General features: G+C 35.9%; 1 protein-coding gene across 5 annotated transcripts in view; it reads left to right on the top strand.

Moving 5' to 3' along the window:
• The window catches only part of LOC113497120 (dachshund homolog 2), a 128619-nt gene that overhangs the window by 49952 nt on the left and 53492 nt on the right, over positions 1-25175 (top strand). For 3 of the 5 annotated variants that reach the window (XM_026876509.1, XM_026876506.1, XM_026876507.1), the window contains 3 exons: positions 1682-1821; positions 15528-15717; positions 18082-18141. In XM_026876509.1, the coding sequence (XP_026732310.1) occupies positions 1682-1821; positions 15528-15717; positions 18082-18141 (390 nt within the window). The remainder of the gene's footprint in view (positions 1-1681; positions 1822-15527; positions 15718-18081; positions 18142-25175) is intronic. The other 2 variants (XM_026876510.1, XM_026876508.1) reach the window with 1 other exon arrangement.

Here is a 25175-nt window from a genome sequence, read left to right as displayed (position 1 = left end):
CATATATTTGTAAAGCAACGCCAGTGCAATTAAAATAATTATATGACAGCTTTATTACTTATAAGACTTTTGCATTCTGTTGGAATTTATTGAATTTAAGGCGAAACAACAGAGTTATTAATTCAATCAAAGATTATGTTTTGCAGACAGGTTTTTATCTAGATTTCTCCAACTACGTTCATAATAAAACCCTAGTGATCCTTTTACAGTAGTAGGTATTACTGCCAGTGTGAAAGACAAGCGCCACACCTCGAAGAGCGACTCGACTCGCTTTAATAACTGCATTAGTATAACTGTCAAATGTGATTATAGTCCCAAAACTTTTCTTAATCAAAATTAAGAAAAACCTAAAAAAAAAATAGTCGATTCTACAATTACCTTATTTTAGAAGGGAATGAAAATTTGATATTTTAAGGAAACGTTTCTTTCGAAGTTAGCAAAACTATAACAAAGTAGAACTATAGGTACTCTACTAGTAGGTAAACAACAAGTTTTAGGTTCGCACTACGCAATAGGCTTAGCCGCAAAGATTTAGGTGACAAACATTATTGCGTCCAAGAAATACTGTTGTCTATTACGTGAACATAAATCACGGATGGGAAAACAATAAGCGTAAAATTGTGGAAACTGCGGACCGAGTCTTGTGGTATTAAATCTTAGGGGAGTGAAATAAATAAAAATAAATCTGAGGCGACCCCACGAGAACTTGATTTATTTGACAATTGGTGCACAGATACCGCATGAGAAGTATTGAGATGCAACCGCTACGGACTCTTAATTGAATTTAATTAATGAGTATTTCAGTTATTGTTCTCTTGTTTCTGTTATGAGAATATGCTATGAGTACGGAATGATAATGAATGAATCATGCGGTAAAGTGGATTGATCGGTTTCTTACTTCAATTTTATGGATAGTTTTTTATCAATTAACGTTTTAATATTTTTCACACGTTTGTGATTTATTTTTACTGCTTCGCTTAATGAACTTATTTCATGATCACTCGCTTTTTAATCTTGGCGTGTCGAAATAAACGCACATTAGAAAAAAAACTTTGCCTTCGATTTTCAAAATCATTTGACAACTCTCGTTATAGGTTTTATTATTATATTTATACGTCAAACATTCGTTACATAGTCGACACTTACATAAATGAAGTTAGTAATTCATCAACTAGCTATTACTAATCTCATCATTCTGTCAAGTCGCTTAGTAACTGTTCTTTGGAGAGTTACGTCAAAGAGTTCAGAAAAACATATTAATGATGAGGACTCCTAAATTAAACTTACTTCATATAGAATCAGATTTTCCATTTGATGAAAGCTGAGAGGAAAATGTAATATTTTAATATTTCTTCCTATTTCTCTAACTGACTGCTTTAGGAGTGGGAAAGTGTACAAAACTATCTGTATGTATTATGAATCACTGCTGCAATTCCAAATACAATAAAGAATATTCTAATCTAATCTAATGTACCTCATTTAAACCTGAAGTCTTCATCTTTTAAATATTTTCATTGCTATGCATGAATTGCCCCGATCCGCTGACAAAAACGACTAAAACTCTATATCACTCAAGGAATTTAAATAAAAAAGTTAATAATCATAATCTGTATTGCCTGTATCCCTTTCATAGTCTAAGTGTAGCATCTTAAACGGCAGTAACGTGCTACTATGTCCGCAGCTCCAGACCGGGCCGACCTCCGAAGCGCGCGTCTGGCGTGGGCCTCTCGCTAGCCGCCACGCAGTTCCCCGGACACCCCTTCAAGAAACACCGCCTTGAGAACGGAGAATACTCGCCCTATGAAAATGGACACATGAGTGGTGAGTACCGTTGATGTTTATGGACCAGTGTTAAAGAACTCTCAGTTAGTGATATTTTGTTCTGGATATGGGTCTATCGTTATTTGATATTAGATTACATATTCTGTTCCGCGATAAGAAAACTGCCAATGAATAATGAGAGAGAACAATGTACATATACGCATATAAAGGAACATATTTGATATGTTTGACCTAAAAGTGGATAAGATTCTTGTAACATTTTCTTCAAGCACTCAATCAATTAATAATTACTTTAATATGGTTTTGGTAATCTTTTACAAATAAGTAATGAAAAAGGTTTGTAAATTCAACGTGGAATGATCCCTTACATTCAAACATCAACACTATCAAATTTCCAAGGAAAATCCAAATCTGTTTGTTTTCTCAAACGTAAGCGTAAAACGCGAATTAAACACAATGTTAATAACCTGAAGATTAATCTCAACTTAATCTGGCTTTGTAATATAAATCAAAACAAACGGTACCATGACATGTGATAACATCAAAATCGGGTTTGTATAAGCTCCGGATAGGCGCCGGATATGAATCCCCGTCTTCTCGGGAGGTATGCCTCCTCATTTCGTATACAAATTACACAAATACAAAATTATCCCAACACAAACGGAGAAAAGGGAATAAAGTGATTAAATAGAGCTCAGCGCAAGACGGCTAGCAATCAATCATTTTTGTCGCTTACGGCTTTGTTGATACTGCCACTTTCCATCTCTTTTTATCGTATGCGTTAGGTATGCCTCGTCTCTTTCCAGCATGAAGTGTCGTGCCAGACAAGGGAGCAATTACATTCGTGATCTTGCATAAGCGGCACTTGCTTATCGCGCACTGCCGCATTTGACTTTGAGTGTAGTTTGTTCGCTTTTTTCCCGAAATTTGCAATTCGAAACGCTCTCATGGCTGAAATAAGCATTGCTTTGTTTTGTGCTTATTGCATTTCCATTCCATAAACAAGTCAAATTTTTTGTTGAGCACACGACCCTCGGCCGTCGCGTCGTATCAGTTCTTGTTATTGCGTCTGTAAGCCTACCTCTGCTTAGTTGGTTTTAATTACTTTACAATTAGTGGGAAGATGGATGATGGGTCTCACAAGGGGCTTGATTTGAGATGAACCTCACGTTGAATACTTACATATAAGTATTTGTGATAGAGATAGAACTATACTAAATAAAATGTGCAGTAACTGACGATGACTGATGACATAAACGGAAAAATACATCCTGTTTGTTATAAATGTGTGATGTTATTATGTTAACGTAAGCAATTTTAATACTTAGGAAAGTTACTGTAAAAATATTGTAATGTATGTTTTCTTTACAAGACAACTTAATCTCGACGACACATAACAGGTTCATTCTAGTTTAAATAATTTTAAAGTCTCGAAAAAAACATCAAATGTGTGTCATCCGCGGAATAATTTCGTTTAGTAATTTTCCACCATCCATAATATCAGAGGCATTCTAATTAAATTCGTGCATGTATCAAGTTTCCATGTACCATATCTGAGTACGGGCTCGGCGCTAAGCCAATATTATTTTGACGAGTCGTTGACAGTGGTTTACAGTTGATGAAACAGTCGCACACATACACGGCGGTCCTGGGAAGGTGCACTCACACAGGTGCCCGAGTAATCTGTACACATCACACATGTACTGAGGGGTGTCACTGTTTGACTGAGTGAGTGAGGAAGGCGGGTGGCCCATTTTCACCCTGTGAAATAATAGGATACGAAAACATCGGAGGCAGAATATAATCCTCCTGCGAAGGTTGAACGGAATGGAAATAGGAATATGAAATGCGTGAAAGGGATGTGTCGGCCCACGTGCTCGTTGAAAGGGTTACCCACCGATGTTTATCTTAAGGCGCTAAATCTAAACGGTTGTTCATTCCGCGTTACGACTCAGATTTGCGATAAAGGTTTCAAGTAAATGTATTTTTAAATATCCATTAGATTGCACTTCATCCTTAATGCTACATTTACAAGTCATTATTTAAGTCTTGGATGTGCACATTATTACGAAACTTTATCAGCCCGACATGGTCTATAGCTTATGAAAATGATTGTGGCCTAAAGATTTCGAGTAAGTAATAATAGGGATTTGAAGTATTTCTTACGTACAAGAAAAATCAATTGCTGTGGTATCAGCGTAATAAACTTCGCTGTGGCAACCCTAACATTTTAGAAAGTGCCATGAAAATGATGTGTTGATAATAATTAAAGGTTCGGCACGGTGTCGCCGCGAGTCGGATGTGTACGGGGGGATAATGTAAGGCATTATAACATTACTCGCTGGGGCACAAAGCTTTACGTTCTGATTGAATTCTGCGATTGAAATTAAGTAAGGATTTGCCTGTTTATGTTAAGGGAACGAGGGATCAGTCAATTTACGAATCTTGTGTGCTCGCGCCTTTGTCGGCTGCATTGTAACTTGTGATCATCGTGTATTACATTATTCTAATAATGATAGATGGATGTCAGTAATTACAATTATATTATAGCTCATCGTGAATATAGCTTTGTAATTACGTACCTTTATTATGCCCACAGTTGCTTGAAATCCTGGTATCGGTAGTTGCAGTAAATGTCCTAAACAATTGTTACTCAACTCTTTCGTTAAATAGGTCAGGTTTTATAAACAAGTCAACTAAGTACTACTAGTTTATTGCAATATGTACAGACAATTATTTCAACCATTCTGCTAGTTAAATGTTAATCATTCGATATTATTTTCAATTAATGAGTTAAGGTGTAGTGTGAATTAAACAGGTACTGACAACATTGTATAATCGCCTTGTTATGTTTCCTAACCCTTGAGTGGTGTTCATTTATAAAAACCTACACACTAACAGACGATCATTATCTAAGGCGCGTTTTTTACTACGCAGAACGTTATTGCACATTTATCAGCTCGCAAAAACTACATATTCTCCACAATCAGTGAATCGAAAGCTCATTTTTTCCATTTCCGTATCGAACACTGGCAAGAACGTATGATAAACACTAGAAGAGTCGGCAATCATAGTAATTTCTTGCTATCCACGGCTGCGTTTACAATTTTTAATGGTTAAAACATCAACTGGCAATTGGAAGTAATCAAACAAATTGCCGTTGCCCCTTATAAGGAAATCGTAATAATAAACGCGGTGGCAACAATAATTAAACGCCGTAGCGATGCGAAGCGACTGGAGAAGTGTTGCTGCTTACGACAAACTGTGCGATGTGCGAACTACAAGTGCCGTTTAAGAAGCATATTACAAAGACCGGTCAAACTTAAAATATAGGGTCTGACCTAACCTACATAATGTTCCAACGTTATTGTCATTAGCTGATCTAATTTTAAACGGAAAGATTTTCTTGTCGTAAACCCTTTTTAGATTCTTATAGTTTTTATGCAATAAAACAGTAATTCGAATATGTTCGGGATATATAAAAACTCGTTGTTAAAGGTACTATTTACAGTGTTAACAAGTGCTTTGCATTTAAAGAGATATATGTAGCCATTCCATTCCTTGTAATTCCCGTAAATGACATGTAAAATAACATAAAGTATTCAATGCTAATTTATATAGAGTTTAAAATAACTTCAATAGGAATAAAGGTAACAGCCCTGTATTTTCTCTTTAATATGTAAACAGTGGTGGTTCGTACCTCACTGTGACAAGTTTCAAAGTTTTTGCTGTCTATAACTAAAAATAGTTTTGCATAGTTCAGAAACTTTTGCATAATAAGCCTATAAGTTGTTACTTTACAGCGTGCTCGTAGATCGCCTTGGGGATTAGGCACTTTATTTAAAACAATATAAAATTGACTCTTTTATAGGTTAATGTTGAACCTGCATTATATAGTCTATAGACAGCTACTGAATATGTTCATGGTTATGTTTATGGTTATTTATATTATTATTAGATGATGAAGTTAGTATATCACTTAAATCCAGGGCATTTTACAAAGGTACAATATTCTTTAAGTACTTTTACTAATAATTTACGAGTCCTTGTGTACCAATCCAAAAAAAGAAAGCGTAAACGATATCATTACGTTTCAACGCCTTAAAGAAATTTACAATACGATCGCGCAAATAAATATCTCAGCAACATTCGTCTTTGTTACAGGATATTTCAATAAAAATTAAGCAATTAACATTTTAATTAAAACAGTCGTTATTACGCCGTTTGTTGAATGGGAGCATCACTTGTTGCAACCCTGTATGTAAATGAGAGTAAAATGTGAGGTCGTTTGTGTCCACCTGCGCTAATGCGCGTGCGTTTGCGCCGACGGTTGCTGATTACGGTCAGCAATCAGCATAGTCGATTAAATCGATTATCGACTTTCAATTATCGATGTATTTCGCAATAAACATCTTTTTGACAAGTTGCGTGCGCGCACCAAGACGAACCCGCGATTTGTCAATAGTTATCATGTGGCAGAACGCTCAGAGCCAATTATTTAGAAAGTCGGTATTGTTCAATTGTGTAAAAACGTTTCTTGCGTCGTCTGTTTGTTTATTTATGAATGCTATAAAACTGTTGGAATTTTTCTGTAAAGCGAAATGTTGATTTTCTAACATAAGTTAGAACTATTGGAACTAATGTCAACAGGCGACATTTGAATAAGTAATTCCGACATCCAATCTTTGTTATAAACTTTATTTGAATGTCATGATTTACATAAATGAAATTTCATAGTGGATATGATTTATTCTAAAATGCTTGTTGAAACAATATACAGTATTGTATTGAATAAAACCATAACATTCTAGACATTGGAAATAGCCCAATGCGAAACGGTTAAAGCAAATATGCACGAAGGTAAAATTCGCGATAGGTAGGCAGGTACCTAGTACCCGGTTCTTTGCTTTATGTGTCGCTGCCGATACTTCGAATTCCAAACATACAAATCGTGCGTAGCATTACACGCATTCCCTCCCTCACTCGACGTATTGCTAGCTATGTCATCTCGAAATGTATGTTAAGGGTTCGAAGGACCAAATTACTCGACTTTGTTAAATTTCATCAATTTAATACTAAGTGTGTCAACCCATTATATTTTTTCTTGACTTAAGTGCACTGTCACGGTCCTGTTGCTCTATAGAATTATTACTAGCCTACTTGCCGTTTTCTTACTCCAGTTAATATCGCAAAAAATACCGCCACCTACCACATGCTAGTTATACAAGTTACGTATTAAAATTAGTGGTGTTATTGACCGCAAGCAATGGGCATACAACATACGATTGCTCTCAGGAATTAACTTAACATTCATATAATTTACCGTATTATTAATAGCCATAATAACATTAACTAACGCATTTTTTTGTCTCTTACATAGTAATAGAGGTTTCTCGTGAGTGCGTCATAAGAAACATTAACATTGCGAGACAATTTCCATACATGCGTTGTGTTTAATTCCCATCGTTTTGTGTCGCGTGGAACGGCGCTTACAATTAAAATGTCGTTCTGCTAGCCACTTATGACATTGCTCACACCTCGGAGTCGTCGTGGTGGATTCATATGTTTTTTGTCCGGGGAAAAGCATAGCCAAGGAATTTCTTTTAATTAGCAATACCGGTGTTTTGCAGGCGTCTGCCCGCCGCATTCTAGACTTCTGTGCTTGAACTTATTCTTAAACGAAGCGGCAATTTTGTTGCACTTTTAATAGTTTTTCAAGGAAAGAGCTGTTTTAATCAATTGCTTATTGATAATAGTAAAAAATGTATAATTTTAATGACTTTATTACCGACTCATTTTCGTTATTACAAATTAGTATACTGAATTAAAAAACTCGTGTATTCTATTAGAGATAAGTAAGAATATTTGTGTAGAAACGTCCTTGTCACGATCCGATGCTCGGCCAATCACAGTTAATTATTATGTTAATACGATTGATTTATAACCACTTATCAACAAGTCTATACGGTTTCGCCCGAAGCACGTTCGACGTCGGTATCCGAGCACATTGTCGATCAATCCACTCGATGTTAAATTATACGTTGTTCTCTTCCGTAACTCAAGTTCGTTTGTTATTAAATTGACGACACCTAATAACACCCATTAAATGCCAAGAGGCCGAGTGTCATGCACGATAAAGATTAATTCGACAATTAAATGTATGACTTTTTAATTTATTGCTTTGTTTGAAAGTATTCGCATCGTTATCAGTACGTTGTTTCTGTGGTGACAGCTCGAGCAATTCTCAATACTTAACTAATTAGAGCGCGTGTGCGCTGCACCTGTTTATTGCGATTATTATTTTAAGGAGCATTTATAAATGACACACGTATAATATTCATTCAGAGCATAAGTGTGAAATTTACTGTGCTTGTTACATTTTTTTCCGAGCAATACATTTTAATTATTGATTTATTAGTTATTTTATAAGTTGTCTGTAAATTAGAGCTCAAGTGAGCGTGTCAGTATGATATGTAATATTGTTATTTATTACTTTTACGATTGCAATCGTTTACAATATATTTTGTATCAATATAATTTAAAAATTGATATTCTATTCCGTAATAACAGCTGCTAGTAAAACCACTGACAGATAATCTCCCTTTTGTGTGTTATTAATAAAAATATGGATGGATATTTCAGTATCTTCGCTACTTATTATGTTACAATGGCTGAGCTCCTTTTGTTAACATTCACGGATGACTTGATCCTTTTTGTAACATTTTTAACAAATAACATTCGCGTACGGTGATATAATGGTACCTACTTGTAATTTTGTGTTACTCTGTGTTTATTGAAGTTCAATCTTGTTTGTTATGCGCAACTGAAAGATATATTTGATTGAATCACATAATAATAATATCAATTGCATTGTGATTGTGGTCTAAGTCTAAATCACACTAATATTATAAATTAGAAAGTTAATGAGTGTGTTTGTTTTTTGCTTCTTCACGCCCTAAATGGCTGAACCGATTTCGATGAAATTAAGTATTGAAGTAGCTGATACCATTGATTAACACATCCGACATCCAGGCAAGTGAAGCCGCGATCAACAGCTATTCAATTGTACACGTTTGTATCTGAGATGGATCAATTAATATACAGCAGAATATAATTTGGGATTCTAACAGAATAAGTTTCTAATAAGTCGTAATTTGCTACTAGCTGTAACACTTACAGGAATAAAAGATACAATTCTTCGTCTGCCTTAACTGACTACTACCAAAATATGAGTATTGATCTCATGACATTAAGTAGTTAAGTGCCTCAAGTCAGGTGTTTATATTATTGTTCATATCTATACGTCGTTAATTCTATATAAGCGTCCATTAGGCCCGCTCACCTTATAACGTAATCGTAGTGCCCTGTTATCAATTTGTCGCTAATTGTAGGAACAGCAATAATTATAAATACTCCTATTTTTATCAAGAAAGCATCAAATAACACTTTCGATTATTTAAAAAGAACTAAGTATTTATAAATTTTAAATGATATAGAGTATTAATAAATAAAGCCTTCGTCACAATATTTTCAAACACGTCGGTAATTATCATAACATAAATTATGTACGACAAATTACTTGAAACGTGCTCCTACTAATCGCTTTAACTTATTACCGGAGTAAAACACCAAGACACGTTACACAAAAAATACGAACGAATGTATAATAAGTACTGACATGTAAAAATATAGTACAATTAAAAACATAAATTGAATAGAAAAATGTATTAGTTTTAATTAAAGTACACTTAAGCACAGTGTTGATGTGGTCTGGTGTTATTAAATGTGTAAGCTCATACATGACTCACATTTATAATAAGAATTCAACCGTTACATAATTACACGTATGACACGTCGTTATCCGCGCCTGCATTTATCCCGGATAAAACTGTATCCCGGTCAATTTACGAGTAATTAAGCCTGACCCTCTTTCGTCGAGGGAGGAACTTTTATTTGGCTCGTTGAAATAGTCCGGAATCGCCGCTAAACTCCGATCCTATTGGCCGGTAACGCGTAAAGATTTCCCGGGAAACCGGGAACTTGATTAATGTATGTATGGTGTGAACCGCAGAGTTTCCTTTTTATTGCTATTTATATTTGAACGTTCGTACGTTATTGCGATGTATTGTTTTTATTGCAGTGCAGCATTTTAATTTGAAGTTTGTTTACTCAAGTTGAGTTGTAAAGAAAGAAAATAGTACAGGTAAATGTGCTTTGGACTTAATTTGCTACAACAATTTTAGATCTATTGAAACATTTAACTCACACCACAAAAAAAATATCCATTCAAATTAACATCAATAAGTATAGACAGCCATTATTACAGACAAGTAAAAAACCTCCTTTAAAATGTTAACCGCTACATTCCCCAACATCAAAACATAGTGGGATCACAAAGCAGTACTTATACGTAACAACATGTAATATTGCTAAAGGATGAACGTCTTTGCAGACGGACTATAACTTCTCAAATTGCGTTCGTAAGTAAGGGACGCGGATTAGCGTGTGCTAGGGCAAATATTTTATTACAGTCCAAATCTCCAGCCCTCAACGTTTTATTGTTCATAAGGCTCGTCCGAGCCAAATGAAAGAGTTTATGGCGAAGACATAAGTCGGTCGGTGTTGCTAGTAAATGGGGAGTTTATCTTATTATACGTTAAAACGAAATGACTTGATTCACAACTCTCATTCCGTCTATATTAAATAAACTAATATATTTCCCTATAAGTATCGATATTTTTATGACATTATTAAATCATGTTTGATGTAAATAAAATATAAACATTATTATACGTTGTCATTAGAATACAATAAATACGTACGATATTAGCTATATTGTGATTGGACCTTCATAATAAATTATTGCAGTAATAAATTTCTTGCAATTTTTCTTAGTCGACACCTGGCAACACTCTCTATCGGTCGGTCTTGTTGACTCACGATATTGACCGTTCGCATTTTGTCGGCGATGGTGTATTACTGTTATTGATTGTACTCGGCGCGTGACTTGTGTAGACGATTGTACTTCTACTGATAAACAAGTTGTTACGCATGGGGCAAAGCTTGTGTGTATACAGTCCGACACTGATCAGACGCGTCTATTTGTGTTGATATCATTGTGATGGTATTGGTGTATTTCATTTGGGGGATATTTGTTACTAATAGACGTTTCAGAAGACCAATAATGATTCGCACTGGATGAATTATATTAAATAATAAAAATACACCATATAATTGCTATGAAAAGATCTACGGCTATTAGAAAAAATAGTTACCTTGAAGAGTTTTCTGTCTCTCGTTCTAACATGAAACAACATTGAAAGCCTTAGAACGTTGTGAAAATGTGCATTAACATTTATTAGCATGATGTGTCTAGGGACAGCTTTATTGATAGTTTTATAGTTATGCTGTAAATAATAAGCATTATTTTATGCGAGCTGATAATACTCAAGCTATTATTCAATGCTCGATGATGGCCGAGTACTAACGAAGCAAAAACTCCACGTACGATGGTTCCTTGTAACGTAAGCGCTAATTACAAGATCTGTCAAAGTCGCAAATGCAATTACTGTTACTATTACAAAACTGATATTAAAGTGTTGGGCTGATATTACGTTGTTTACAGGACTTGTTGGACAGAGGAAATAATTTACAAATCGGTTCTTTAATACTTATATTGATCAACTGCTCACACGTTTATAACGATGTGTTTTTAAATGATAGAAATCCTTTTTAACTAGACCTATTAGTTGTTATAGTAAAACGCGTCAAAATGACGGTATCAGAATTAGTTTGAAACCCGCGGTTTCACTTGCAGCGTCAACGCGGCCGATTTATCGTGCAAACGCGCGGCCCGTTATTTTGCCCAATCGCATATGCCATTGGTATACTGACCGTACAATTATGTATTTATTGTAAACGCTACGATTGCCGGCTGACTGTAATTTGCTTTTAATTCGCCCTGTTTCGTATCATTTTCGAGTTTCTTCGTTTTGCTTCCCTTCGGAGATTTGTAGTATTCCATAAGACTTTGTTCCACTGATGTTCGTTTCTGCATTGTTGATTCATGGCCGTTTTGATCCGGCCGCGGCTGCCTTATAAAGCCCGGTTCTGCTTACGTTTATCGAGGAGGAATCGCAAGTAGATTCTACATTGTATTGCATTTACAACCCTCGTATTTACACTGTGCGACTTAATGCATCCAATAATTTATACCTTTCACATGATTTACAGGCCATTACGGTAATGTTAAGGTTTCCAGTTAAAACCACCGAGTTATAAAGTCTAGGAGGCTAAGTTTACGATATATGCTATTTTACGACAGCAACAAAACTTTAATAAAACTCTCCTTTTATTTTATTTACAACTGAGTACAAAGTGCCTTATCCGTGTGTTCGTGTGTACATAGCTCGTAAGGAGGGATCGCGCTATACAGCCTGTGTCAAATTAATGCTGGTTCTTTTCATATTTGTTGACTATAGAAGTATTATCACATACCTCGTGTATCCTCATAGGGTATATTTATTTAACTAAATATAGCCTTCACATGGCAATCAACGTACGTTTTATTCAATCGTTGAATGTTATCGGTAACTATAATTTCGTAATACAAGTCCTCAAAAGCTGATATTAAGTTGTTTATACTTTTTTATAATTTATAATTATCAGATATTGCATCTTGATATTTTGAAAAAGGAAAGTATGCTTTTAGACAACTTAAAAAAGGAATTTCAAAAGTTAACGACATTTCAATCATGTCGAACAGGACAAGGGCACGTAACAAGAATTGCCGTTTGTTCATGTACTTTAATAAATGGGCTGTCAAAACATTTGTATGTAACTAAATAATTGGTGTAGTTTAAACTGTACAATAATAAGTACTCGACGACATTATGCAACCGCGAAGGAAGAATACAATGTCAGCGTTGGCACTCGCTCCTTTAACTTTATGGCCAATCATTTATGGCAGGCTCGTTTGGTCATTTTGTAATCTGTCCGCAATAAAACTCAACGGTTATTATGCCTGTTCCATTATCTCAGAACCTGCGAATGTTGCATCCTTTGTTATAATTTTTCAACAGTCAAAATTAATTTATACACCATCAACTGACTTTCGTTCAATTAAGTTTTTACTTACTAATAAAATCAAACAAACAACCGGCCATCTGAATTGGTTATTTTTATTATAAAAAGTGCGTCCCTAAAGTTTTTGCGGTTATGATTGCCTTTATTCCAACCTCCTTTAAACACATAAGTGATATAATTGGGGTCCCGATTCTATCGATTCTAATTCGAAATAATGGCCAGTAATTTGGTACGACCATTTGTCGAGGACAGTCGATATTCGATCAATAAATCGATGTGTATCGTTATAATAGCGGTTCAGAATCGACGTTTCATTTCTTTAAATGCCCTGATCAGTGGATTCGCTTAATAATAGTCATAATGTTAAACGATGAACATTTTTGTCGGTTATTGAGCAACAATTTGTGTGAAGGATCATTTTTATTTTTTGTGTTGTGCACAAACATCGTCGAGGTTGAGTTAGCGTCCATACTTAGATATTTATAGGACTTGATGAGTCGAACAAATCAGCCTGCAGGTGTAAGGTGAATGTGGATTAAAAAAAGCGTGCGTGTGGAACTCAACACACAAGTTGAATTGAACGAAATGATCTAAAGCCTTAGAAAGAAAGCCATGATTATCCAAACACTGTTATTTGACTAACCATCACAGTAACACGTTACACATCGACAGAGGAAGAAAGACGTTCAAAATAACCGCACTGACCACTCTATGAATCAGAAAGAGATGAAGCTACTGGAAGCTTTAAATAAGAACGAGACAACATTAAGGGTTGTTTTAACCGCAGGTTATTACGAGATTTAACACGTATTTAGTTAATTAATAAGTGCGGTTGACCGGTGCGGTTGTGGGTCCTGTGTCCGGGGATTTGTAAATATGCTTTTTGGTTTAGTGTCCTAATTGTGGTTCTTGGGGAGCATCCTTTTACTGTTAAAATGTTATTTGGTTGGTGATAGATAGGTTTTTTGACCGCATTCTGAGGGTAGTTGGCCCGATGTCAAATTGTGGCGGAATGTTAGTTAGTCAAGGTCTTTGAAGGCGGTTTGTTTATAAAATAATAGTTTCTACAATATTTTAGACTAACGGTACACAAAGTAATCTAATGAGATTTCGAAGATTCTATTAAGACATAAAATCTTTTCTCCAGCTAACAAATTTATTCAATAGGATTTAATATTTAGGAACGAAGAGGAATCAAACGAAAACTAAAATTGCCGAATTTAAATGAAATCAAAATCCAATATTATTCGGAATACTCAAAATACTGCGAATGCCACACAAACGTTGAATAATTAATTACAATAATAAATACGAAGTCGGTCGGTATGGTTCTAAAGATAACCGAAGCGGTTAGCTAAGTCAATAGACCCGAGCAATTAATTCAGGGTCCATTGGTCATAATGTTTGTTTGTATGTAACTTGGAACCCTTGATTTCTGTTGGAGTTTGATTTGCATGCGTATACCTCATAAATTATCGGTATCGTGTGAGCTGCTCATGTTTAATACAGGTACAGTAATTTTAGGGACGACAGGTTTTGGCTGAATTGTGGAATTTGTTAGTTCAGGAGACTTCTGTTGGCTGTGGGTCTCAGTGGACATTGTGTCAAGTCATATTTTTGAAAATGGACATTCTAATAGCACTGAGGCATAAGTTGTCTTTACATTTCGTATCGGACCCACATTTCCTCTCTTTTGGAGGAAAAGGTACCTCCTTTGAGTAGTTTAATACTACCTGGTAACGTTCTTAAAGAAGGTCATTTTCATACACATGATAAGACTATTGAAAATACTTAAATTTAACGACGAAGAGAGGGTACTGAGGACATGAACAGTAATAATCGGAGGTCTGTTTACAATGATCCTCAAAGAGATTTGCTTACAATTAAAATTTTCGCATTAAACACACCGCATCACATACCTGTACCCTTAGTGGCGGAACAAAGCGACACACAATATTTAATATTCAGCAATACCAAAATCCTTTGTAAAACGCTGCCACAATGGAAAAGGGTATTTTCCTTTAACGGTCCAACCGTTAATTCGTGTTTAATTCGACACCTTGTTAATTGTTTCCGACGCCCCAGTAGGTTTGGTGACCTGGGGGGGCAGACAGGTCATGGGCAGCGAAGGACCACCCGGCACCTCCGACGCCCTCACCCGGAGCCATTTTAAGAATATTTGCGCTTCACCCCCCTTATGTTTACTCGGGTTGTTTGTGGTACCCAGAAAACAATAGTCTCGAAATTCATTGCTCATTTTATTATTGTTGATACACCGTTTTACGGGCGATTCGATTATTGGAACGAGTAATTAAATGATAATACTGGGTATTAATTGGATTTTACCTGAATGCTACGCCTAAGTGGTCTTGCGTTTACCTTACACCTCATGCCTTTTTATGGCTCAGATTTTAATAGGACTATTGCAAGGAGTTCTTATTGAAAAATCATGAATAAAGTTATAAAAGCTAGTTAGGTCAGTTTGAGCAACACACAAAGCGAGGGTGACGGCGTGTGGACTATACCTACATATATTTAATAACTGCTACTCTAATCTGTCTTAAGAAGTCGTGTTCAATCCAATTAAAAACCCTAAACCCCTTCCAAATCACTATAATATTTAAAGCTTATGAGATTCTAACAAAGGCATTCTGTTCTAGAAATGGCTCGCATGGAGAAGTCTCCTCTCTTGGCGAATGGGTACAACGCCCCACCCACACATTTGGGCCCCATGGGCTTCATGCACCAGCACGCGCTCATGTCTCCGGGCATGCCGCATCCCGGCGTGCCCCGGCCTGACGGCTCCATCATCAAGGGCCAGCCGATGCACAATATGGAAGCACTCGCAAGGTAAGATAATACTTAAGTCTCTCTTTGGAATTCTCAGAGCTTACGGAGCTAGTTAGTTCTCAGTCAGAGACTATTAATTCGTCAGTAAAAAGATCTGACCACTGAGTTATAACCCTGAGTTCCTTTGTATACACCGATGAAAACTTTCACATATTTTAAGTCACCGTGTTTGACGATTGGATATTTAAGCTTGTTAAAACACTGACACATTGAACTTTTAGCTTAAGGAGCATTTAAAGTCTTAAAGGAGAAATTTCTATAATAGCCTTAAAACATGTGGTATTAAGTTGCACGCAAGTCCTAAAGAGAATTATTTACTTAAAAATATAAGCTACATATTTTTCATGTATATGCTTTAGTTAATTTAGGAACCGTAATAAAAAAAATGGCTTCACCCTAAATTTGTGTAAAATTTATGGCTGTCCAGTGACCAGGCATGGTCATATACGGTGGCTGCATATATGGTTGTGTGTGGTTGTCATAAATTCTATCGCCGGAAGCAAGACTATTTCGGTTTTATTGATTGAAAGATAAACTTATCCATAAACGTACCATAATTTACGTGTAACATTTGTTTACGAAAAGTTTTGGAACCGGTAAAATAATACTAAAATAACAAGATTTTCCGTATCTCGAGCGTTTACAAAAAATGTATGGAAGCACGAGTAACAATGAAATATACAAGTAGATATTAAATTCACAGGAAATATTAAAATTTGTACTGAGAATTTGAACGGCACGTGTAAGGTTTTTTTGTACCAGGTCAGGTAATAAGAGGAAAATTTTGATTGGATGTTTTTAGAAAATTAATAAATAGACTCGTGCTAATTTGGGAGCTACTTATATCTTGTAGGTACTTAAGCTTGTCTAGTTTTTTCTAGATTCAGGATTTAAGGGTACAGTCCTTTTTACGAACAATTATTACGTCACCTTACCATACTTATCAGAAAAACGCCAATACCAAATTTCTGAAAACGAACTCCAACACAAACTACACAAGCAACAATACTCAAAGCATTAAAAATAAATCTATGTATGTAACACGTCATAAACGGCTTACGTATTAATTCACGAAAAGAAACCTTTAAGCAGTTCGGTCAAGTGGTGCAGGTTAAATGTCCGGGAGGGAAGTTAATCCAGTTAGAAAAGTACAAACACTGAATGCCCTCACTTCCGTTCAGAAGACCCACAATGCTCACTTGACTTACCCCACTGTCTTACTGCCACTCAGGTAACATAAGTGTGCCTTTATAACCGTCTGTAAAAACTTTACTATACATATGTTCACAGCTATGTGTTTTCGGGTATCGGCTGTCATGTTTAGTCGATCATCTCTGAATGAATATAAATGGAACATTTTTGTAGTTGCGTGTTTTTTAAATTTGTAAATGTGTGTGCCAGTCCAATTCATCTGGAAATAAGGTTACCTCATTTAAATAGTCTACTTTGTATGCTCAGAGTCGCTAATCATTTGTTTTTGTTATTAAGTCGTAACCATTGTTGCTACTACTGTTACACAAGTAATGAAAGTGTAGATAATAAGCACTTGCCATTTGTGACAGACAACGTCGATGTTCCACCAGCAACACATGGTCCAATAAACCGTACAGTCTAGCGGGAATATACTATTTAACGCTTCGTTTAATATATTGACTGGAAGCAAACAAAACAATTATAAATATTCATACTCACACTACTTACAGTGCAAGTAGCAACAATGTTATGAAAGGAACTAAAAATATTTTATAGTCTTATAAAAGTACTCGAGTGTTTCCGACAATGAATAAGAACCCTTTACTAGATGATGCTTAGTTACAAAGGGCGTTCCCTTGATTACAAACGGCGAAGAAAAGTTTAATGAAAAACAAAGAGCTAAAGTAATCGAGAAACAATTTGGACGATCACGCATGAGTTGTTACGGTACAAATATAAACGATTGTTTTTAAAACATGATTTAAACGACCCCTTGCTTCACCAACGGAACATTTAATATTGAGTGCTCATAATTATTCCTTTTATATTGAAACCCTTTTTACAAACTTTCTTTGGACGTACTTGAGTAATTAGACTCAGATTTGTTTTATAGGAGTCTGGTTCTTTCAATTCTTATAAGACAGTGCGGTATGCTAATTTTAATTGAAGAAGTGGTTGACAATGATAAATAACACAAGTTTTAAAAGTATGTGTCGTTGCAAAAGAAATCAATAGAATTATATAGATGTCACTCGTAAGTATAGGTAGAGAAAACTTTAGGATTTCCACCTCATTATCATCTCTTCTCACTTCTGTTATTTTCTTTGATTCAATTTAATTCTCTTTTAATAATTTCTCCTTTTTCTTATTTTATTTTCTTTTTGTCTGCAGATCTGGTATTTGGGAGAATTGTAGAGCGGCTTATGAGGACATCGTAAAACATCTCGAAAGGTAAGAGTCACTTAGAAAAAGTTAGCGCTGTGTTTATCAAATATAAACATGTCATGGAACAGATTTTGTTTTCCGTTTAGTGCGATATGCTTAGGTCGTTCAATCTTTATTTTTCGTGTTTGAATTCCTTTATTTTCTCATTTTACTGTTCATTACTTTACTCTTTAATCCATGAATACAATTAAAAAGTAAATTAATAGGCTTTCAAGGAATCACATTGATTACGAACCAAAAAAGACACTCGTAGGCAGGATCATTATATTAAAGCAACGCAAATCTTTGTTAATTTGAACGGGGCGCAGATATCACAGGAGGGTGTGAAATTAGAGGAGACAATTAGATCCATGGATCGGGTGTATTTTTAACAAATGACCGCTCGCAGCGCGGGACGGCTGCGGGGTGCGAACGATTCATCAAACTCATTCAGGGGCTAATCTCGATGCGAGGAAAAAGCGGCTCTCATGTAAATTGGGCTGATTCGAGGGCCAATCGGCGGGGGAAAGCACTTTTCTTTTCTTGTTTAATGGATGGTGATTGATCGCCGAGTCGCTTTGATACTTCGCGGTTTTGACTTCGATTTTACTGCGTTTGAACGTTTTCATATAACGGTAACATGTCAAAAGCTTTTATTGGATATTTCGTGATTTTGTTACTTGGAGACGGAAAAGAATGTAAGTGGAACCCAAAAAAATATCGTTATAATTTGAAAAAATATTGTTACCATGAATATTTGAATGGATGTTCTTGAGATGTATTTTAATTAAAGTACACGTGAAATAATGTACGGTTCCCAAATCCATCTAATTAATCGTGTAGATTGGAATATAAAATCGTACACACGTAGGTCCGGGGATCGAGGCCGGGGTAGAATTACAGTCGGACAGCGCGCCTTGTACCGATGTGTCACTGTCAGCCGGCGATCGGCCGGCCACGGCCGCCGGATTAGGGCTGTTTTTAAAGAAATTACTCTGTATTTTTTTATAAAAAGCAATTGAATATTTTTAAAAGGTTTTATGAATCGACAGACCTACTTACTTAAGCCGTCTCAATATTTAAGTCACCTATCGTAAAGTGCATTGACGATTCCATTTACACATGCAATCAAGATTAAGTAATCAGTTCTAACTAAACTAGCATCGACTACTAACGTAGTTACAATTAAGTGGAACAACAGGTAATGTAGTTAAGTCATATTAATGTCCTTGTCTGAATGGCGGGCTTCCTTGCTCTCGCATTATCTTGGTTCGTTTAATTTGCGCATGCGTCCGCGACCGGTTCTCAATGCTAAGTCCAATTAATTGACAGGATTATCTCTGATTTAATATAATTTGTACGTACTGTTTGTTTTGTTTTCTCTTGTACGAGTACTCGGTCGTGTTTCATTTGCAATTAAATTCAAATTTATTTAATTACCGAGTCTAAGTTAATAGTGCTTATTCCGAAGATAACAAGGCACTAACACAATAAATGCATACCAAACGTTCTGTTGTTGCTAAAAAGCAATACATGAGCAACGTAATGCGAACATCAACGTTGGTAGGAACATGTTTAATTGGATAGGGTAGTTTCATGTGCATTTTAATATGCAATAATTACGTAACCCAATTCCGTGTAATTAACAGTAGCGTTATTATCATATCCCGTTTCAAAAATGGAGTTGTAAATCAGTCACTACGATTCACATTGGACAAATCGTTCGGCTCAATGCATTCGTCCGGTTTAATTCGGTTTCGGTGGGAATTAGGCGGCGATTAATCGGCGCGCGGCGGGATAAGCCACGCCGGGCGCCATACGCCGCCCGGATCGGCACACATCGCTGTGACGGCGATCGTTATTCATCCCCGTGCCCCTTGCCATGCCAAGATACCATTGTTGGATCACCCTGGATTTTAAACTCTGAAAGATATTTTGCACAAAAAAAGCGAAAAAAGTTAGGTTTTCAATTAACACATTGAAAATGTTAATCACTTGAGAGTTGAGTAAGAAATACGTTAAAATCGATTACAATATCATCCTAATAGATCACAAATAATCTGAAACTCATAACGTACACTAGCACCGCGATCGTCACGTAACAGAAGACGTCAGGAGTGGCGTCAGCACTTGCGTGATTGAATCCTCCACCATTAATTTTACTGAAGATCAAACGGAGACCGAGGGTGATATTTATCAAGGATATTGCGAATTATTTTAATCAAATCAAATTCCCTTCGTTGTAAACAAATGCTTTTGATTAATGAGACGCGCGACAGAGCCTCGCAGCCGTTGTGATAAAACACCCGAGGAAAAGGCGAAATTAATGGTCATAAAATGAACTCTTGTATCCGTTAGATAAAGATACTGAATGCTTTGAATCTTAAGTGATTTTTCTTCTGCTATTTTGAATGATGATGGCGACGATCGCATCTGGTGTCTGTGTACATTTATATCTTGAGAATTAGCCGGGAGTAATTTTACGCGATTAGTGCGTAACTTTCAGCGCGCTTCCGAAGATATTTAGATTGTCATGGCGTCGAATCATTAATAATAACGAGTTTTGATTTTCAGTAAACTAATATGCGCAGGGCGTTGGTAAAGGGTGCCGAGTCACGGCGGCAGTCGTCAGCCCTTTGAATACCTTCCGAGTTTGTCGCCGATGCGGTCGTACTGGAATTTTATCTAGCTCTTTGTACTTTGCCCTTTTACGGCGAAAACTATTCGGTTAGTTCTGTTGGCGAACCGAACTATTTGTTTTGTTGACTTTGATGTCACATTCACGTGGACGTTGCTCTGTACCCTGCGTGCATTCTAGCATGCGGTGGTAAACGTAACTTAAAATGTTGTTTCAAAGAAAATTGCTAACCGTTAATCTGGAAGGCAGATCTCAAATACTAGATATACAAAGAATTTCTAGAATCGGAATAGAAAATCACATTATTCAACATCGCCTCACATATATAGTTATTTAAAATAATGTCGAAAAATCATACTTGAGAGAACTAAACAGATTTAAATTCAGCGAACCCGATATAAATGGTAACTTGGGAAGTGTAAGCGGGGCTCGCGATGTCATAATGTAAGTTGCACCGTCAGCCTATATTAATCTGGATCCGGCGTCTGACAGCACAAGTCAAATTTCTCATCAAAAATAAGAATTAATGGCGAACAGCATTAATCATTAGCTGGCAAACGGCACGAGGTGTCTGTATCCCATTATTTTGCATTACTAATGATATGTACACAGCGATAAGGCAGCTTTTGGTAGGAAAAATGTTCGGTGTCACCTCCCTTGATGATTTGGAGGTATTTTTGATCTTTTTTTTAAACGCAACTGATATTTTGTATCTAATATAGATTATGTGATAAACTTCAACAGCATTTCTTAGCTCCGAATATTTTAGATATACCTATACGAAAACTAAATTGATTGATTGATTTAAACATAACCATAAAGTTCAAAAATAAGAAGCAATTATAATATTCACAAATTCGTTCATTATTATTTCTTTATATATTCTAACAGCTGCTTATGTTAATTGCGAATGTTATTTTATGCGGCGACGCGTGCCGGGCGTGGTAGAAAACATTCATTATTCCATCCTTCATTCGGGTGTCATTTCCACGGAGGGCGACTAAAAACACTGACTCCTATACTCGGGATTAGCTAAATCGTGAAATTAAAATTTTATTCTTTTTATTCGCGGCTGCTTTTGTAATTAAAATACCAACAATAATAATTTATTAATTGCTTACGTGGCCATATAACTTTCAAAAGAAATGAAAACCTTCTACTTCTTTTCCGCTAGATGTGTTGTTTTTTTGTTTTTTTTTTTTATGTTAAAATTATCAATTTACTAGTCTAGGGACAAATATAGCGTCGTTAGAGAAATCCGAAGCAAATTAAAAACACATAGGCAGCATCAAGTGAAGTGTGACTTGACGACAGAGTCGGTGATCAATTAGCCGCCTTCACTCAATAATTTTTAATAACTTTGTAACACTAATCACTTCCTCACCAAAAGGCGTGACCGTTCTATTTCTAGTTCCCAGCGCTGCCAATGACAGAAGATGTCACTTTTCCTTTAATTACGCATCGGCCTCATTTCTTCGCGCCCTATTAGTACACATCAATCAATGTTGCCAATATCTATTTTTTACCCTGCGACTCGAGTGTTTTTCCCTTGGCCCGTTTTTGTTTACGGAGATTTTTTAAGTGGGGAATAATTTGATGAGGTCCGCCACCCGACTGTGTTGCGATGCGAGCGATGCTCATTTGTCATCGTCTTGTCATTTCTGCGTTTCTTTCGAGCAGTTGAATCACTAAAGTAATTATGTAAGTTTTTAGTTGTTTTTTTTTTCATTTAGAATACTCGTGCAGCCTTTATATCGATCCACTGATTCTCAGTTTATTGATCGAACTAAAAATGAAAGTCCTGAGAGCTGCGTGGGTAATTATAAGTCTGTTTTTTTCCTGCTATGCTGTATAGCGAGCGTGTCGAACCTAATGTGAATCGACGTTCAACTGTCAATAAAAAGTTTTATTCGTGAAGTATTGCATCCCCAGTCATGTTTGCCTCTAATTAACAATTTTAACAAATGAAGATCATTCACCACAGAAACTATGAATATGAAATCAGCGTGTCATGCTAATACCCGACATCGATGGGGTAAATCAAATATGTGAATCCACAGATCAAAAGAATTCATTACAGTGTGTAAATCACAATTTGCATGTGGCGCAGAGCAACCATGAATATGCATCTGGGACGCCTGAGTGTGAACATTCCATGCTGCGTTCAAATACTTACGTAAAACTGCAAACGAATGTCGTCAAAAACCTAAAAAGTGATTTTTAATTCCCGTTCGTGTTCACGAGTGTCGATACCAACCTCACTTGGCTGAAGTATTTGATATACAAAACGGCAAACTACAAATAACGCTGTAACTTGTACGCACACAAACTATTTGAAATTTGAAGCGATATTTTTTTGGGTTGTTTGTTTTAGTGAACGCATACATTTTCTACAAGTATTTATAGCATATAAGTATGTCACTATCTAGCACAATACAACAAATTCAGATGATGATTTTGTTTGGTTACGTTTAGTAGAGTAATTGAGCAAGTCCAGTGGTACAATCAAACACACTCTCGTCACCGAGTAATGCTGACTGGACATCAACCGGACACTTGCCATTTCGTTCGCTTCCTGACCTTTTCCCGTTTTGTTATGCAAATCCCAGTTCCCGGGGGAATTAAACAACAGGAATAAAAAGTATTCCAGTGTTTGCTTGCTGAGCTCGCGTCGAGTACGAGTCGAGTGTGAGTGCGCATAAATCGAGAAAAACCGCGTTATTTCCATGTAAACATTTGTTAGCTGCGGTATGAAATATTCTAATTCTATGTTTTTGTTGATTGCTGTTTTATTGTTGACAGTTTGAACAGGTTTTTTTGCTTTAATCATAATTCATTACGAACAAATATTTTTGTCATTAAAAATGTTTTCATAATTCAAATAATAAAATGACATAATTCATTTGAACTTTAAAAAGATTTATACTCACGAATGACCTCAATAGCACAAAGGTAATTTTATAAATTATCGGTCATGTATATTCATCATATTGGATATTTCAAAACCGTCTTGTGTAGTATTTGTCATAAATAATTGACAACGAGCTGGGGTCATCAAACGTTAACCATCGCATGGCTAAATAACAGCTCAACCCTACGCCGGCCACAAATCAAATGTTTTGATAGCACCGGTATTAACGAGACAATTTGATTGCGGACATATCCGAGCCAAATTGCTTCTAAATTATATTTTCTGTTTACTTTCTGCCAAACTCCCTGTTTCGATATGTGACGTATGTGTGCACAACAGATGCTTGTTTGTTTCCATTGCGTTCATTAACCAATTTGTTTACACGCTTTTTAAATGTTCGATGAACATGTTTTTTTCTACGTATTTGTTTATGAATATAGCTTTTTATGAATATTCATTTTATGTTTTAAGTCTCAATACTCGATTTGTAATCGATGCTTTATACTTTTACAAAAAATATGTATGCTTCGTTATTCTTAGCATCAAATACCTAATCCGTTAAGGTAGCTTTAATCTTATAATCAAGCTGTCATACTAATTAATATAACAATTCCGCTTGTTAGGTTAATTATTACTTGATTATTTTTTCGTAATTAGATGTCGCGTAGTTGCCATAACAAACTGTCAGACACTACTCCCACACTGAGGAACCTTCGGTTTCATTTAGCGAAAGTAAGATTCTTATCACTCTGATACGTATCTCAACAACTGACTATAGTCTATACCGTTTTCCGTATGCTAATTAACATTTTTTCGTCAGTTTATGATCTAGCGTGTTCACTTGTTTTTATATTATTGAATTAATTTAATAATCTGGGCGAGACAACTTGATTTAGTATAATAATTAGCATATTCTTGAACACAAAAAACTATGTAACTATTTTTCTTAATCAGTCATTGATTATAGAGCTGAATATGACTTATCTATGATCTAACTTCAAATAATCAAATTAATACATTAATTTTATGTACCTACGTTTATCTATATTAAGTTGTTATTTTTATCAATTGAGTGAACAAAACTATGATGGATGCGACACAATGTCTGACTCTGATTCGAGATAAATCGACATAGATGCTGCGTTTGTACGCCAGATAACATCAGTAAAGAGACAGGAGTTTATATCTCGAGATATTGTTTATCTATTATGTCTCGACTCGAGGACTCGATTTTTAATTAAAACTTCCTGTTTGTAGCGTTGAAAAAAGAACAATTGCGTTTGTCACCATCATGGATCGAGTCACAGACTGTGTGGTTCTGTCTATAGATAATTCGCGTTCGAATTCATAAAATGCCATATTATCACCGCACAAAATAAAAGGTGCACGTCGATACACCATTATCGTCTCGTTCGAAACATGTTGCGGTCAACGCGAGCGATCACTTCGATCACAATCATTACCCCTGCGCCGGCCCAGGCCCGTGCAGCCGCTACAAACGATGCACAATTT

The sequence above is a fragment of the Trichoplusia ni genome, chromosome 9, assembly GCF_003590095.1.
Source record: "Trichoplusia ni isolate ovarian cell line Hi5 chromosome 9, tn1, whole genome shotgun sequence".
NCBI classification, from domain to species: domain Eukaryota; kingdom Metazoa; phylum Arthropoda; class Insecta; order Lepidoptera; family Noctuidae; genus Trichoplusia; species Trichoplusia ni.
The sequence above is the reverse complement of the archived record's forward strand: the minus strand, read 5'-3'. Positions and strand labels throughout refer to the sequence as shown.